Source organism: Empidonax traillii, unplaced genomic scaffold, assembly GCF_003031625.1.
Source record: "Empidonax traillii isolate 1590-97213 ecotype Southwest subspecies unplaced genomic scaffold, ASM303162v1 scaffold196:size3368384, whole genome shotgun sequence".
In the NCBI taxonomy this organism is placed as follows: Eukaryota; Metazoa; Chordata; class Aves; order Passeriformes; family Tyrannidae; genus Empidonax; species Empidonax traillii.
In genome coordinates, this window is record NW_020955389.1 from 1,875,442 (window position 1) to 1,894,016 (window position 18,575).

The 18,575-nt window shown below is 39.6% G+C and overlaps 2 protein-coding genes across 10 annotated transcripts in view; one reads left to right on the top strand and one right to left on the bottom strand.

Annotated features, from left to right (window-relative positions):
* The window catches only part of INVS (inversin), a 95,117-nt gene extending 81,380 nt beyond the window's left edge, over positions 1-13,737 (top strand). For 5 of the 9 annotated variants that reach the window (XM_027886805.1, XM_027886807.1, XM_027886812.1 and 2 more), the window contains 4 exons: positions 643-1,444; positions 7,951-8,183; positions 8,887-8,964; positions 11,790-12,687. In XM_027886805.1, the coding sequence (XP_027742606.1) occupies positions 643-1,444; positions 7,951-8,183; positions 8,887-8,964; positions 11,790-11,905 (1,229 nt within the window). In that variant the 3' untranslated portion in view covers positions 11,906-12,687. Of the gene's footprint in view, positions 1-642; positions 1,445-7,950; positions 8,184-8,886; positions 8,965-10,307; positions 10,577-10,597; positions 10,707-11,789; positions 12,688-13,476 lie in introns of those variants that run through there. The other 4 variants (XM_027886808.1, XM_027886810.1, XM_027886811.1 and 1 more) reach the window with 4 other exon arrangements.
* TEX10 (testis expressed 10) overlaps positions 12,928-18,575 on the bottom strand; it is a 51,635-nt gene continuing 45,987 nt past the window's right edge. The window contains exons 13-16 of the mRNA XM_027886815.1: positions 17,042-17,122; positions 15,080-15,261; positions 13,887-14,097; positions 12,928-13,163 (exon numbers count right to left, since the gene is read on the bottom strand). Of these exons, the coding sequence (XP_027742616.1) occupies positions 13,050-13,163; positions 13,887-14,097; positions 15,080-15,261; positions 17,042-17,122 (588 nt within the window). The 3' untranslated portion in view covers positions 12,928-13,049. The remainder of the gene's footprint in view (positions 13,164-13,886; positions 14,098-15,079; positions 15,262-17,041; positions 17,123-18,575) is intronic.

Here is an 18,575-nt window from a genome sequence, read left to right on the forward strand (position 1 = left end):
GGGAGATTTTCAGTTTTGCACTCCACTCTGGCTTCTCAGTCATCCTCATAAGAGTGTTTGAAAGCAGTTACCACACAGCAGCAAGGGAGGAATGGGAAGTACTTCACAGTTTCTTTCAGGATGTCAAGGGAAGTGTTGAGAAGCCAAGGGCTTTGGGTTCCCTGGGTCAGTGGGTAATCCTGTGTGTCACCTGTGTGTCAGAATACAGAGTGGCTACAGCAGGAATTCAGCGAAAAAGCTTGAAACGGTGACAGTCACGGTATTCCAGTTACCTGGAACAAGCAGGTGAGTTTATGGGGCTGCATTTCTTTGTCACATGGTAAGCTGGTTTCTTGGGAGAACACCTGTACAATCAGGTTGGTGAAGAAGTAGTTTCTCCGTGTGAACTTTTTTTTAACTCCAATGTAATGCAAGTAAGAAAATAGTTTTTAAACAGCAAGCAAATAAAGAAGTTTGGGACTCTACTGTTACATGTAATCATTTCCTCTTTTGATTCTTCCTGCTTACTCTTTTTTTCTTCATTTAAGGAAATCCTAGTGTGTCTCAAAGGTAACTGAGCAAAAAAATCTAATTAAACTATGAATTAAACTATGTTGTGCTGGGTCAGAGACTAAAAGTTGGCTTCTGTTTCTCTGTCCAAAGATTCTTCGAGGAAACCTGTCAAAAGCAAGTCAAGTTGTGTCCATTTCCATTTTGACAAAGCGAAAGAGGGAACAAAAGTTGAAGTGAAACATCAGGTTGCAGCTGCTACAGAACTGAATGGAGAAAAGCACAAGGAGCACACTGCTGACACCACAGTGTCCCGGAGGAGCAGAAGGCTTACTGCTTCTACTTGCAGGACTGCTAGTGTTGGGGAAAAATTAAGGGATCCAAGTCAGCACTCATCTGGCAAGAGGGACCATTGTGAGGGAACGGCTGCATTCTTCTGCGATGTCAGTTGTGCTGGTGGGGCTGTGAGAAACTCAAAACAGTGTGAAGCTTCTTCCAAAGGCAAAAGACATCGGCAGAAATCCAGAAGTAGAGAGGTAAATGATAAGCGATGTTCACCAGCTGGTTCCAGTAGACCAGGAAGTGCCAAAACAGTATTTGTAAACACCAGAAATGACAGCATGCATGCTGTGGAACGAACTGACAAAGTGGGAAATAACGAATTAGCAACGAAGGCTTCCCCATTATTATCTGCCGGGGCAGAACCTACCGGAACTGTGCCAAGAAACCCAGTAGCGTGTCCTGCTCCTGGTGACAGTTTGAACTTGGAAAAAACAGACGTCATTGGATCCAGGAACACAGATGATCAATTATGTTCTGTCGCGTGGCAAAGTACAAATATTGAACTAATCCCTTTAGAGATTCGAATGCAGATCATAGAAAAAGAAAGAAAAAGAAAAGAGCTATTTCGGAAGAAGAACTATGCTGCTACAGTCATACAGAGGTCATGGAGAAGGTAAGACTACTGCTTCAGTAGCTAGAGAACAGTGAGATACACGCAGATGTAAATTAAATTAGGCTCGTTGGCAATGTGCTTTATTTGGTCCTTTTGCTTACAACGTTGCTAGTGCTAAATGAGGCATTTAATGATCTTCCACCAAACAAGGGGAAGTGGGTTGCAGTCACCTAGAATTACATTAGTAAGTTCATAGAAAATGCAAGGTAAGTTATGACTTTTAATAATTGGAAAAGTTATTAAACTTGTTTCAAGCACTGATATTATAATTTCTTCCTGGAGTTCGCTGCCGTTGTGTTCATTAGCAAAGTTACACTTGTAGGGATATAGGAGTCTTCCTGAAAAGGTTTTTGTAACCAGACCCTTTACCACCAGTTACTGACACACAGGTACTCTGATCTGACTTTTAACTGGATAACCAAACCACAGGATGTTTGGAAGCTTTGAACATTAACTGCCAAAACTCGACGCTAGTTAGTTTGAATACCTTGATTAAGCAGGAACAACTGCTGTAGAGAAGAGGGAGACAGGAGAGAGTGAGATATCCCAGTGAGTGTTTGATTTCCACAGTATTATCCTGCTTTCGTGAATGCATGAGTTTCAACCTCAGAAATACAGTCATTGTTAAAGTACATGCTCCTTAATATTTAAATTCTTATCAAAATAGTCAGGAAGAGTGTGGCAGCTGTAGGTGAAGCATATAATATGTACATGTTTTTTATTTCCTCTTTTTATTGAAACTGTCTTCAGTTTTTATCGGATGCAGAAAACCATAAATTGCTGATGTTTACTAATATTCTTTCCAGATCACCGACTAGTTTAACAGTTTCTTATATGCTGTAATATTTCTTAATATTCAACTAAAGAAAAAATAACAGGCAATTTCCTTTCAGAGCTTAATTGTCACAACCTATGGTGTAGTTCAGTAGTGATGCAAAAATTGTTCCCCCAGCCAAACTGTATCAAAGGGAGCAGCTGTTGGATGTCTGGGAGCATATAGTGGGTAGTAACATCTTTTATCCTAGTCCCTGGGAAACCTGCAAGTTTCCTGCACCAGCAGAATCAGGACTTAATGCCCAACTGCCTGCAGAATGAATGCTGATTACTGGTAGATCTCCCTTCTTCTGGATCATGCCAGAAGCTTTGCTTCCCTTGCGGAGGAGTTCAGAGGGGCGGTTTCTCCCCCCCTGCTGTGCCAGGGGCAGAGTACTAGCTGTCTTCCCAATGCAGGACAGCCTCTGCATCCAACCCCCTCTGCCACAGCACTCAGCTACTGAAGAAGAATCAGGGTCTCCTCTCCTTGTCACTGCAGCTAGGCTGGGCTGTTCAGCCACTCAGTGACGTGTCCTCTGGGCCTCAGCAAGCAGGGCCAGCAGAAAAGATCTCTTTTTTTGCCAAGTACTACGTAGCTCTGAAAAGCTATAAAAGAGTCGTGAGATGGTGCTGCCTGCTCTCAGTAGTGCTTCCAGGCTTAAAAAAAAATATACCATTTCTTATTTTGCAAGGTGAAGCGTTACCTGTGTCTTCCTATAATAAAAAAAACGTGGGTGTGAAGAGACTAACATTGCCAGTTGCTTTTTTGTGGAGTTTTGAGAACTGGTATTTCTCCCATTGCTTTTTCCAGGCAACTTGCAAAGCCTGAAGAAGTCTTGTCTTTTCTCAGAAAGAGCTGACACTGACCTTACTAGGGAAGGGACACCAGATCAGACACCCTGTAGTCCAGGCTGGCAGTCCATTTGTTCCTAAACTAAATTGTGGCCATTTAGACATTTGTGTTGGCTCAGCGAATACTTCTGTTTGCTCTAGCTCTTTTATTGATCAGTCCAAGTATTTCCAAGCATAAGACTGGATTTAACATCCAGTAATATTCCAGGTTATCTCTTCACTGTTGTTGGAATATAAAAGTTACTCTGGCTTTTATGAGTACATGCCCATTCCACTGAAAATTTAAAATTTTGGAACACAGTATTCATTTTTTAATGATTTTTTTGTGAATTAATTTTTTTGGTGAAAATTTCGACTTGTACAGTATCACCTATTTCTGCACTTCTATGGTCTTTGCTCTCTGTCTGCTTTTTATACATCCAGTTTTGGGTTTCCTAGTACAAGAAAGACATGGAGCTGTTGGGAGCAAGTCCTAAGGAGGACCACAAAAATGGTCAGAGGGATGAAGACAGGCTGAGAGAATTGAGGTTGTTCAGCTTGGAGAAGAGAAGGCTCCAGATCGCAGACACCTGATTGCAGCTTTTGAATACATAAAGGGAGACTGTAAGAAACATGGAGAAAGACTTTTTAACTAAGGCTGGTAGTGACAGGATAAGGGGCAACATTTCTAAACAAACAGAGGGAAGGATTAGATTGGACATAAGGAGGAGGTTTTTTAAGATGGGGGTGGTGAGGCACTGGAACAGGTTGCCCAGAGAGGTGCTGAATGCCCCATCCCTGGAAATGTTCAAGTCAGGTTGGACAGGGCTCACAGTTGAAGATGTCCCTGCCCATGGCAGGGAGGATGGACAAGATGGTCTTTAGAAGTCCCTTCCAACCCAAACCATTCTATGGTTCTGTGATTCCATGCTACATGGCCACTCCAAACTCCGAAGCAAAACAGCATCTTGTTCTCCAGGGTTTCACAACTTCTGCTCGTCTCTCTCTGCTGCTTCCAAATGCTTTTTAAGCAGCTCGGTGTTGGCAATGCCCATCATGGCCTTCTTTTTTCATGTAGATCCCAACTTCTTGTCTTATGTATTGAAATCCTTCGAATACCAAAAGCTAAAGTAAGTGAGGAGCAGATTAGGAGAGTGTATCTGCAAGTGATACTACTGCTACTGGAGACTCTGCTGTTTACACTTAACATTGATTTAAAATCCTTAGAGAGGGGTAGGCACATGCCGTGGCTTTAAGTCAAAGCAAAGCGATGTACAGTGAGTGCTTCTGCAAATGTCCTCACAAGAACTGGGATCTAGACCCTTGCATTAAGCTAACTTATCTGCATAGAAATCTGTATTGCATTTACACTTTCGACTATTTAAAGATTTTGGATGGATCTTTCTAAAGAATCCACCTTCCCAAACAGCAATGGTGTGCTATCTCTCCAAGAAGTGCATGCACTTTACTAACACTTTGCATTTTTGAAATTGTGGGAATTAAAGATTGTTTAAATTATATTTCTTATTTAAAGGTTTAATAATGAAAAATAAATACATTTGCTCTGTTTGCAAAACTCACAGAACATGAATGAAGATCTTAAGTTCTGCAGGACAGCAGGAGAGATTAGTTTGGCCGTTTTTGCACTGACATGTCGTCATGTCTGTGGACAGTTTACTGTTGCTAGAGCTTTGATGGAATTCATAAAGTTTGCAGCAATATCACAAGGCATTTATTGCAGTGAGTGTTTTGAGGCAGAACACAGAACAGCTCTTTGGGCAGTGATGCTGAGGTGACGGCACTACACTGATAGGAAGAACTGAGCTTCCCTCCTGCCTTCTCTCTCACAAGCCCACTGCCCATGAGCTGTGCTGTCTTTTCTGCTTACGCTTTCAAGCTCAACTTGAATTTTATAGTCTTGAGTGTTGTGAAACTCACATGGATGAAGAAAGTTATGAAACTGGACCAGATTTGCTCCTCCTGATTTCCATTACCACAACATTAATGTTTATTTTAAAAAAGGAGAGAGCTCTGCCTCTTCCTTTCAAGCAGAGTTCATATAGGTCTCAAAAAAAGAGGCAGTGTGGGTACTTCAGGGTATGGATCCCAAGTCAGATGGTGGCACATGCCTGCTGAGAAGTCATGATTCGTGTTTCCTGCTAGCTCACACTAGGCAGCTGTATGTGCTGACTTCTAATATGTCTGTTATTCTGAAATAACCAGCTTCCCATCCACTGTACCCCAAATTACAGTTCTTAAGCATGTGCTTACTCTGTGGCTGTGGGTCCCACTCCGTCTCGTGTTTGTCTTTTGGTCCAAACTTGCACTGTAGCATGTTCTTGTAGACAGCAATAGAATTACGCATTGTCAGTGTCTAATTCTACGTTAGAAACACGAGAAGTATGTGCTTGAGTTCTGGAATTTCTCTAAATTAAAATTAAATGCATTTGTGTCACTCTGCAAATTTTATGGTTCTGTTTTGCTTATTGAAAGTAAACATAACAACATAGTGGTACTGGTCTACTGAAGTATACTAACCTTGCCGTTCTCAGGAGAATGTTTCAATTCCCATATCTGAAAACTTCATAAATGTAGTCCTCAAAAGTGTACTCTGAGGTGTGTGCCTTGCCAAAGGTTAATTGCGTATCCTGCTCGTCGAGGCTTACGGATCCTGTGTCTGTGTTGCTCTCATGGGGGGCACTGAGGGCCTGTACCATTCTCCAGGGTCCACAGTGAGTCAACAGAAGCTGGAAATAACTTGGTTGTTGTCACTGTTGTTCTCCCACTGAAGTCAAGTTGAAGTTGCATTGTTTTATATATACTATTGCTGTATGCATAACTCTGAGCAGCAATAATTTTTTAGAGCTTCTGCAGCAGTGAATGTGAATACCATTTGCCACTTTGTCACTCTGCATGTATGTTCCACATCTCTTTTATGTGCAGAAGTTTTGTTGACTGAGTTGACTGGGTATTTTTGTAGGGCACCATGTCAGATTCATGTTGCATCAAGCTTGGTCCCATTCTTTTTTTCTCAGCAGGATCAGAATGATCTGTTATGGGAGAGCTGAATTAAAAATCTGTGCACTTGCTCCAAAGATAACTGCCTACACCTTCTCAGTGTCAGAGCTGCGGTTGTTTTCTTGTTGCTAAAAACTACCAGAAGTTCTCCACAAACATGAAATCACAGCGGGGTGCAATGGTGGACTGCCTGTGAATGGGTCATTTCCCCTACCAGCAAAGGCTTCTGGCAGTAATTACTGAATTCCAAGAGAGTAGCTTAGTATTCTTTTCTGCTCGAGTATAAAACAGTTCCCCAGTTGTTCTTCCTGCAGCACTATTCACTTAACCCATCCTTAGCTCAAGTTCTGTTAGGAAGTCACTGTAATTGTGCTCCCCCTTCACTTTCTTTGCCTCTCTTACCCTATTGAGAAGTTAAAAGTAACATGTTATTTAACAAAACTGGATCATCTTTTTCTTCTCTCAGTAATGCTCCCGCTCTAAATTCATACAATGCTTCTCAACTTGCAGGCATTGGTAAGATAAAGTTGCTGCCTGCATTTGTTATGTTCTTTAATGAGCTGCATAACAGTACATGCCTGAATTCCGAAGCTTCACTAAATTAAAATTAAATATGTTTGCCTCACCCAGCAAATTTCACAGAGGTAATTTACTAAGATTATTGAAAGTTTAAAATTATTTGGGCTGTAACTGAGCATATCATCCCCCTTTGGCATTCTATTGTGCTTTTATGTAATTTTTTTTTGCTATGTGGATGCTGTTTTGTTTGAATTATACAGTTCATTGTCTTATAACATATATTTAAATAATTTGTATTTAGTTGTGTTGTCTTTTAATTTAGAACTTATTGCAGATGGAGCAACAGAAGAAAATCAGCTCCTTATCTCTCCTTTCTTATTCTGTTTACTGGGGCATTTTGAATGCCAGAGGGGATAACGATCAATGTGGTTTGGCCCCTTACCAAACACTGATAATTAATATTTTACAAGCGTTACTCAGTGTTCATTTGTGACAGGTTTGTACTGGGAAGATTCAGAGTTAACTGCTAGGCCAACTAATTGATTTGTGAGTGTGAAATGCCAATATCCGATTGAATACTTATGTCCGATCCAAGGAAAGAAAACCAAAACAAACAACTCCTCATTGCTGGTGCCATTTGCCACCAGAGTGTGAGGGGAGTGAGAAGAAGGACAGATAATCTGCCGCTGTCACTTGGCAGAGGGCTGTGACTGTGTGTCACAGATCAAAACAGCCAGGACGAGTCCGGGTCAGAAGACAGGGAGGGAGCCTTTGAAGGGAAGTGATAAAACACAGATTGCTGAAAATAAGGTGAGGGAGGGATGGAAAGCAGCTCAGTTTTCTGTAGAGGAAATGTGCAATTGAACCCACTGGAAGTAGACTTGGTTTATCTTTTGCACTGATTGACTGAGAACTCCCGAGTTGTGAGGCATTTGAGAAAATTTGGTGTTACTAAGCTGTGAATATAGCGAAAATGAGGAAGCAGTATTGATTGCACTGTTATAATAAATATTTATAGTTTTTTTCTTCTGCTGATTTTCTGTTTATAAAGCAGCTGATAAGCTGATGTTGAAGCACTGTAACTTTTGATACCTGTAATGCCAGATCTTTACGAACTGTGTGAAGTAATGGATGCATCCAAAATTGAACCCAACTCCTACTTTTTCTTCTGAGCAAACATTTCTCATCCAAATGACTTGGCACATCAGTGGGAGTTCTGTTTTCCCAGTTACTCATGTAATCCACCATGTGAACTGATGCGTAGAAAGCACGGAAGTTAAAACAGGTCACCTAAAACAAGTGCTCTTCTCTTTTCTGCTCTCTAGTTACCAACTAAGACAGGAGTTGTTTCAGCTTCTTAGTGCTAAGCGGCAGTGCAAGGAAGATGAAGACAAATGGAGACAAGAGACAGCTGCCTTCTTCATTCAGGTTGCTTGGAAGAAACAGCTGAACCATGGCCTGCTGAAATCAGTTCCTTCATGTAAAAATCTCAAATCTGTAAACAAAACCAGCTCAGCCATAAAACCCAGCAAGCAGTCCATCCTAAAGCAGATATATGGTAATTTTCTCTTCACTACACTTTAAATAACTAAGCTTTTATTTTTATAACAGAGTGTATTTGTTTACTCGCTTCTTACCTAATTGTTAGAGATTTCAACTTTTATAAAAATTAGTCTTAATCTCAAGAGTTCTGGGTAATTTTGTTTCTGTTTCAGGTTAAAAAAACCAAACAACAACTCTGTGATTTAAAATGGCTGCTGCTAAAGCATTCTTCCAGCACAGGTCTTGAGCAACCAAATAATTCCGTTGCCAGAGCTGCTCACATATATCAATGTGGAAACAGAACAAAGCAGTTAAACTGGGGATAGCAGGCTGTATCCATGCAGAATGGCTAATCTGGATCCTGGTTTCAAGTTTTTTAAGCATTATTTTTAACTTTTTGTTTGTTTTGTGTTGTTTTTAAAGTATTTCAATTTGAAAAGTATGTTCATGTTAATAGCTTTCTTGTTTGAAGATAAGTGGTCTTTATGGAAAGATTGTCTTTTATAGTGACTCTGCACTGCTTTGCATTGTGCCTGAATGTGCATGGTACAATTGTTGTCACAATTTTCTATTACATAGAATGTCTCATGAGTTTCCTCATCATAAATGGGAATAATTTTTAGGATAAAATAATGCTATAGGTTATTGAAATCATTCGTAGCTTTACATAACCACGTTTATGTGAATAAACGCAGAGCTGTTTATATTGTTTGTTAAAGGGCGTTCTCAGGAAGGCAAAGCGTGTCAGTCAACGAGATCTTCTAAGCTGAAATTTTCTGATGTGCAACTGGTCTCAGGTAGGACGCATCCATTTTAAGAATACTTTAATGTTTATATATACAAGATTGGATTCTTCTTAGAAAAGAAAAAAATCTGCTCAAGGACTGGGCTCTCCTTTCAAAATACAACCAAACTGCTGTGATTGTGCGCTCTTTCTTTCACTACTTTTGGACTTGCTTAAGCATTGCACTTCTATTCTTACGTTGAAACATTTAGATGAAAACCTGTTTTCACTGGGCTGTTACTAGGAAAGACCTTCATATAATGGACTTTTACAGTGCTAAGGCAGATAACATTCACCTGTGGTTAAAACTGCTGACAGATGTTCATACTTATGTTCAGCAGCACAAATATTTACTAGTCCTGTAGAACTAAAGAATCCTACATGTGCCAAGAATTTACACACCTGTTTTTTACAAATACATGCTTTAATGCAGAGATGACAACTTGAAAATCCAAAGCTACTCATCTGATCTCTGCCCTTTCTTTTAAAATGTCATAATGGGGTTCCTGTGCTGGGCATGGAGTTTCGGTTATTTCATAGAATTTTGCTTGCAGTAAGTTTTAAGGCTCTAACAAAATCACCCATTTATTTTTCTCCTTAATTCAGAAGCCACGTTGTCATTGTCAGGTCTGTTTACAACTGCAGTGTTATGTCTGGAACTGGTATCAGGGCAGTGGGGCTGGCACAACCAGGACTGTCAAGCCATGCTGGCAGACAGATGGGGCTGCACCATGTGAGACAGAATAGCGTCAAAGAACTGAGATTATAGAGGTATTACTGGGGTCATTAAAGACTGGAACTTTCATGCATGTGGTATTGATTGACAGCTGGCTTAAAAAATTAAGCTACGTGGTCATCTCTCTTACTACTTCTTTACCAAATGCCATTTTGAAGACTTTTTCAAGTCTATTATGTGCTTACTTGGGGTCGGGAGGGATAGTAATGTTACTGCTTCACCATGTCAAGATTTCGTGCCTTGTTGGGCATTTGGTCCTCATGGCTGTACTACACTGATGGCTCAGAGGCAGGACACGGGTAGACAGGAACTGAGCAAGCACTTCAAGGAGACAGTAGTTCAGGTAATTCGCAAAAGGAAGTAAAATACATTTTCCAACTAGTTTAACAAAACTATGAAGTCAGAAGGAAATCCGACAGTGGACCTATCCTTGAGTTTGTTAGAACTGTAGGTGAGTTTCTGACTCACTTAGAGACAGAGGCTTTTTTCTTTCACTGAGAACTGTTTTAATTAAGAGGCACGACCAGACAGGTGTTTGATTGCCACCTCTTCATGCAGATATGAATCTAAATTTTAAAAGAGCTTTAGCAAATAATGCTTCTTTTCGTTTAACTTTTCAGGACAACAGATCTCCCTGTCTTCTGAAATAAAAAGGCTTTCTTTAGAGGTTTGAGTGTCCTTTGCTTTCATAACTTGGTGACGAATAGGATAGTGATAGGAACTCTGCCCAGTTCCTTTAGAACACTACCTACTTTTATTCACCTAATAGGAGCTCAGGGAACTTTAGCCCTTACTTAAAAGACAATAACATGTTTTTCATCTGACTGCCTTTGTGCATGACAACATTACGTTTGTTGGAAAAGTTCAGAGCTGTCAGTGGCTAATGCCAGATACTCCGTTTCTGACGTAGGTGCCTGGAGTAGGTCAGAATGGACTGTTCAGTTTGATTCTTCTCTTGCAGAAGGTACATCTGGGAAGGTGAAGACTGACTGTCAGCCCTAGCTTTAGTGTTCATACAGGTAGTGGAAGAAGTGTGCGGTGACAAATCTCTACCAAACTCAGTTAAACACTTTGGAAGGGGGGATATGCAGAAGGTACTCAGAGGAAATGTACAAATAAGTAAGGCAGGCAGCAAGTGACAGGTGGAAAAGGAGCATGCAATGGGATATACAGATATTGGATAGGTGCTTCAGAATATTCTGGCAACTAGGGCCTTTTAGATTGTTTCCATTAAAACATTTCAGAACCTGGAATTTGTTCCCTTTTGAAGTTGTTGGGTTTTGTTTTGTTTTTTCATTTATTTATTAAATAGATGCCTTGTATCAATTTAGCAAATGGTAAAGAGTCTGTCTGCAGCAGGCCAAACAGCCTGGTTTTGTTTGGTTTCACTGTAGACATTAAAGCATCTTCAGAGTTGTAAAGAAGGACATTTTGCAACTCTTGGCATTAGAAAGAAGTCCTTTAAGATATGCTGGGTTCACACCCTCAATGAAACATTCATATTTGGAAGGACCGTGACTAGAAGGGGATAAAGCACTGAAATGTCTGTGGCCAATCTATACAAAACTGGGAAAGGAAAACATGCATATTATTAGAAGCAGATTACAGGAAATAAAAACATTGCATGAGCCCAAACATTCAGCCAGACTCAAATGTGAGAAAGATGGTCAGATGACATTGATTCTTACTTTCTAATAATTCAGAGATTACTTGCTTTAACCCTGGCCTAGTTTCCCCTGCTTTCTAGAAACAGCCCACCTAATGTTGCTAAATATTGCTCAACAAATCTTCTTGCTGCTTTTCAGCAAACTCAGCCAAGAGCAGTGTGTTAGTCTGGAAGCCTTCAATCATCTATGAGGGTAAATGTGGAGTTAAGCTCCACCACTGCAGGTTGCTGAAGTCCAACACACGCAGCAGCAATGTTCTGTGCAAGCTGTACCGGGTGCCACAGAAATCTAACTATTTACAGGCAATCAACAGTGAGATGCCAGGAAAAAAAGGCATGTTCAGGAGATTCAGTGTTTATGAAATCCAGAATGCAGTGTAGATGAAACTTTTCATCCTCTAGAGTCACTCATCAAAACCATTTTGTTCTTTTACAGTAAACAACCTACAGTGTGTTAATTTGCTGGAGAACATGGGAAAATCAAAACAATTTTCATACAACATGAGACCAACCACTGCTGCAAAATCAAAAAACACAAGACTCAAGCACTAAGCAGAACCAAATGTTTGGAATTTAAAATCCATTCCAGTACAATTGTTATCTTTCATAATGTATAAGCCATCCACAACATATTAAACTTGAACACATTTTCAGTTTTGTATTATCTCCGTATTACATGCCAAGCAGATTTCTAAGGAGTTGGAGTCATTTTGTGTACAAATTAGTTTTTAAATGCAACTGTTAATTTCTTTACCAACACAGGATGAAATCTGAATTGCATTTGGAAACAAAAAATGAAGCACTAAGCCCAGCATTACAATAGCCTTGCAGGGGCTACCAAAGCTTTCCACTGTAAAAAAAGTAGGAATGTTAAATGTGTTCAAACACAGTTTCAAAGGAGAAGGAAAACTTACTAAAGCTCTAACAGTTCTGAAAGACTTCTGTATTATTTCACCTCAAATTTATTAAAATAATTTCAAAATTCAAACAGGAATGGAAGAGCAGCCCTTTGTGCTCCACTTCTGTACAAAAGAAACAATTGTTTTTAGCTAACTATGGATTTGGAGGGAAAAGTAGAGATGTTGACAAAAAGCACTCAGCAAATAAATTGCTTTCACAACCTATGGAAACTATTAGGGGGTGCATCTTCTAGTCTTCAAGATAACTATTTTTCTACATGCATGAAAAGAGTTTCTACAGAAAGCAAAAAAAAAAAAAAGGATCCTTTTCTAGGAAAAAAAATATTTCTTTTAATAGTTTTGCAGCTGCCACAGTGTACAGTATTTACCTTGCACAAAGTATTTAAAAAATATGAACTCAGCAAAAATAAAAAATGTTACTCCGGTTTCAAATATATTGTTTTCTATTTTTTTCTTCTAGTTAGTATTACATAACTCTGAGGTTTTTTAATATGGTGTTTCAAAGTAGCAGATGACCAGATTCAATATAAGTCTGTTTCTCTGAAAGCTTCAAGGAGACTGAATTTTCTTTAACACCCCTCACTGTGGTCACCACATCTGTTAAAACACCTTCCAGTAACATCTACTTGTTTCAAAGGACAGACAACAGAGGTATGCAGTTCTCTGTAAAATTTTTATTGTTTCACTTACAAAAAAATTGACAAGCTTTGTTCCAACATCTTCCATTCAAAACTAAATAGAAGTAAATGCTTTACAATAAATGCAGTTCGACCTCTTTAATATACCGAGTTTATAGGGCCAGGTGTCTGGGGATGAGAGGCAAGGTAGATGTTGAAACAGTAATGGAGGTCTGTTAGCCACTGCTCTTGAACTTCACCGCTCTTCAGTGTCTACGGAGAAGGAGAAAAAAGGTAAAACTCAAGTTTCCCCAGCAGGACTTGCAAAACTTTGCTTTGTTTTTACAGTTAATCAGGTTATCGTTGTTAAAGGTCCAAGACAGCCTTGCTCCCCTGCACACAGTGACACTGTTCTCCTCACTTAAACATTTCAACATGGTATGTCTCTTAAAGCCCAAATAATAAAGTGTTATGACAGGGTACACTAAGTCAATGTTACATTATCAAGTGTGTGAATTACACCAGATGTGCTTTCCTTACTCTTAATCAGAGTGATTCACTTACTTCCCCATTCTGCAATTTATAGGCAATTAAAATGCAAATTATCATGGTTCTACTAACGGAGGAGAGCTCACAGAGCAAACTAACCCAGTCTCCAGGAGAACTGCTACCCACAACCAATATAGCCCACTACCCAGTAATTGACTCTTCTCAGCATTTGTAGGTGGTTAAAAATACCCAACAGCAAACCCAGCCCACACATCACAAGAACTGGCTGTGGCATTTTACACATCACAAGAACTGGCTGTGGCATTTTCAACTCTAAAGGCAACCAAACACCTCTTAACTTGCAAGTCAGAGAACTTGCACCATAATCTCTTACATCTGCTTCCATCACCACTCTTTTGTTAACCATGTCTTCTTCAACGTTTGCAGTAATTTTAAAAAACAAAACATGATGTACATGTGGTCTCTGGCAAATCAGAAGTTTCATACCATGATGTCCTTGATGATCTGTTGCACCAGAAACTCGTTTGTGATCATATGGCTCCTGAGCTGACCGTGTTGCATTAGTAAGCGAAGCAACTGAGCAACAACGGGCAGTTCTTCCCGACAGATCCTGCTCACTTGCAGGCTTTGCAGCATCAGCCTCAGTAATCGTGGCAGGAGTGCTAATGCAGATATACATGATCCCCACAGCATGTCCCTGAGAGGAAAGCAGAACAAAAATTGAAATTACTGAGGATATATATTTCAGTGATGCTGCTGTGAACTGGTTGCATGGCTGTCCAAGGAAACGTGCCACTGTGAATGCCATCGTGCTAGTTGCCTTCACCAATATTAGTAGCAAAGCAGAAAACTTGTACCAGAAAATGCTGAATTTTAAAATATTCCAAAATTATGTACACCAAAGGAAAAAAAAAAACCAACAAGGTCTGGCCCTGGAGCTGCAAATGTTGCTGAAGTTCTTGCACAGTGTAATTTCTGCTTGATGCAGCTGGGAAAATGTTTTTGGTTTAGTCATTGTTCAGGTACACTTGAATCTTTGTTTAAGATTCATAAGAAATTAAACAAAGTACTCAGATTTTTGTGATATGCAAGTCATTTAATAGAGAAAGTGAAGGAGGATTCTGGCTTTAAGTGCACATCTTTTCAGGAAACTTCAAACAACTTTCCTGTACATGAAAAAAACTGAAGTTTAACTTGTTTAAAGACATTTCTGCTTTTCAGGTAAACTTACTTAAATCTGTTATCTGTAGCTTTTGGGGTTTTTTTTTAAGTTGAATGGATTTGAAGTTTACATAATGATGTCTGAGAAGTTTTGTTAAAGCTGAAACATCAGATCAGTTAAGAGTACAAGCTTACAAACCCAAATCCTTTGCACAGTGCTTTTAAATGTATCTAATGAAACTAAGGCTAAAGATTCAGGTATAGATGTCCACCTTTCTAAAGTCAGGATGGTTCTGACATCTAAGTAGAACAATTTAAGATGAAACCTTCTTCAGTTATTAAGTAATTCCAGCTAACTTTGCAGCTGTTTTTCTTATATCCAAGTACGCAAAAGACAGGAAAATAAACTCAGGGCAGGGAGGGGGGGAGCAGGGGGCGGTGGCCTTTCATTTTACATCTTTAAATACTAGTAGCTGCAAAGACAGAGACAATGAGCATGGTAAGAAGAGCAGCTTTACCTTTTCTGTAGATGTTCTGCATCCTCTTTGTCTAAAGTTAGCAGAAAGTACAGAAGACTGTAACAACAAGAGGCCAAGAACTTGTGCAGGTTTTCACTTATAATGCAGGCTTGATCCAAGAGCTTATTTATGGCACATAGAACAGATCCAGCTGTGCTATCAGGTATTACAACCAATCCAACCTGTATTAAAACAAAACAAAAAAACCCCAACCCCAACTTCATCACTTTCTACACAAGTTTTTTTGTGGGGATACAAACATGTCTGGAGCTGAATGAACCTCTTTCCTATCATGACATATAGTACTTGGTTTCTGTTCAAGTTCTACATACCATTGCCTTTTTTTCAAATCCCTGTTTTCACAAGAAATTGCCACCCATACCAACAGAAGGTTAAATTGACATCTTCGTTCCATTCCCTTTAAAAAAACACTTATCTCAAACATACTTAAAAAACACAGCACTGCTTTGAGCCTTGCTCTGACTGACAGTGCAGGCACAAACAATCTTCTGGGCAGAACAGGTCTTTCCTTTTAACCATATATCATGGGACAGGGCATCCCTTCCATGTCTTAAAATGGCAGTGAGCAGCCACTGAGGTAGAAGGAAACTCTGATTTACACTACAGAAAGAAAAGCTTCTATGGGATTGTCGTCAGGGTGACTCTCCTTTGGAATCCGACAGGAGCATTATGAACTGAGGTAAATTAAAGCTAATGAAATATATGGTGAGCCCACGGCTGGGGTGGTGCTCTTCTGTTGTTAAAAAGAGAACATCGTCTTGAGTAAGAGTTTTATAGGCATGATAAAGAATTTAGAAAAAAAAATCTTTTTTGGGTAGAAAAAAAATCTTTTGTGGGTAGAGGCAGTGATTTAGAAGGCAGTTTAAATTTTGAAGTGCTGTGGAATAAGTACCTTTGGTTTTTGTCCTGTAAAGCCATAAAAAACTACAAATTCATGCATTGCTAGTGTGGCACCATTTTCCATTAAAAAACTATTTAAGGAGTTTTAGAGTAGTCTTAAGTTACTCACCTGCAAGTACACTGTTTTAAGCTGACAGAGGCAGTTGGTTCACTTAACAAGGTCAGCTGTTTCTTTCAGAAATGTTTAGAAAAAAGATCAAAGTACAAGCTACAGAAATGTGACATGTATTTCATTCATACGATTACTTGTGAGACGTAAGAGATAAAAGAACAACTACGGGTTCAAACTTTAAATCCTTCTAACATAAGAGACTGGGCCATGAGTTCAAGGCCATGGGAGTGCAAATCACTGTCCCAAGCTGACCCTTCCCCAGCCAGGTGCAGAGGCAGGAGAAGGATGGTGTTCCTGCATGGACCACAGCTGTCACCAAGACCCTGCTGAACACTGCAGGACATTGAGGCACTAAATAATGAAAACCCATAATGATGTTCCTGGCCAACCACAAATAGGAAATAATGACAGCAAGCTAGACCAATGTCTACGTGTAAAGAAAGCATTCTGAAGATCAAATAAGCCAACACTGCTGATGAAATATGTTAGGCAGCCAGTCCAGAAGATGATGTGAACACAGATGTTTTAATTTATACAAATCCAGTACATGAGGTTGCTTAAATAAGTTCCCATGGAGGATGCTGCCTACACGGTGCCTTTCCTGGATCCATTCTCCTCTTGATACCCTCCCTTTAGATATTTACATACACTGATGAGCTAAAAAAATCATCTAAAGCTGCTAGTCACTCTTTTGAAAAGCAAAACAAATGAAGAAGCATTTCATTTTGAAAACAAGCTGAAGTATTCAGAATTCTGAGCAAAACCATCCATGTAAGTTTGGACACCAACAGTTTTTCAACTCTCCCTAATCTTGTTGAAAACTTTTAAAGAGGCTGAATTATACATGAAATATATGGAATAAGCAGTTAGTGGGTTAATGAGAATTTATTGCAAGGAAGTTTTAACCTAGAAGACAAAATGGTACTTACCAGATATTTACAGATGCCAGTCTGGAGAATGTCAAAACATTGACTTTGTGAGGGTATAGTGGACAAGCTGTGGCAGATCATCTGTTTTAATAAAACAAAATTAGATATAAGGACTCAAAATGCAACCAGCAATCATTCACTGTGCAGTCATACTTTGCTGACAGACCTAAATCCAAAGCACCTATGGGGACACATAGCAGCTTTGTCTCAAAGTAACTGATTCTCTACAGTGTGTAAGAGTAACACTGGCAACATAAATTGTTCATTATTTAAAGGGATGAAAATCTACACTATTATTTTTGGGAGAGGCTTTCTGCATTTTACCTGTGTGACAGAAGGCAAAAAATATTCTATCCAGCTACACAAAGCCTCCAAGTGCCTTTCTTTGAAGCTGAAGAATTTCAGAAAACAAATTTCCAAATAACTTCATAAAGCACAAAACAGGAGAATCACAGTGAAACAGGACAGAAAAATAATATAACAAAGAAGAACGCAGCAAAGATCCATTTCCAGCTTATTTTCCAGTACACTCCCAAGAATGTCATGTTCAGAAAAGGATACAAAATGTAATACTACAAAGGGAAATCTTGTTTTATAAACTGTCAAAGACTTTCTGGTGCTTACATAATCAGGCAAACTACCATAAAAGCTACCATAAAGTGCTATATTGTCTTCTAGATTGGGTAAAGAAACCAGAGCTCAAGTAGAACTGCTGTTAAGCTGTACTGCAATCCTTGCCAGATGGCTTTCACTGTTCCTCTTTTCCTTCCCATCTATTCCAATAATTTGCAAACTAGACAGAGAGCTTGGGTGTCCTCCCTCTGTTCACATTCACTGCTTATCCCACCAGTGTCACCTGCAGCCCCTTGAGAGCCAAGGTGCACAGCACGAGTGCACTGTTAGGCCATTAGCAATGGTGCTATCTTCCTAAAGACAAGGAAGATGGAAGAGCCCGTACATGAGGAATGGAATCTTCTGTTTGTGGTCATAGAAAATAGCAACACCAGATGTTCGAAGGATAGAGGAATTTAAATCCAAGAGTTATACAAATATTTCGACTAAGCAAAATGCATTCCTCTAAGATACCTCACTGACTGAAGGAAGATCCAAAGAACTTGCACAAGAATGGTCTGACCCGAGGGAGTGTAAATTCTGTGATAGTGTCCTGGTTTTCAGGCTTAAGTTGAATCAGGGCAGGTCAAGACACTGAAGCAAGAGATAACGACGAAACAAAAAACATCACCCATGCCATGTCAAAAATGGTCGTCCACAACATTTCCAGCTGAAGAAAAGTTAGGCAAAGAACGGCCAGCTCAAGTCCTCTGGTATGCAAACTCAACCCTAACTAATGTGGATGCCAGTGGTGGTTTAATCAGAAATGGCCAAGCAGCAGCATGTGTAGTGATAAAAAAGTACACTCAGCTGTTTTCAAAATTACATGCCAAACCCGCTCTTAGCCTTGCTTAAGACGGCCAAATTCAGGAGACCCTTAACACATCTACCTGGTGGAACGTAATACTGTAGCGCTCTAAGG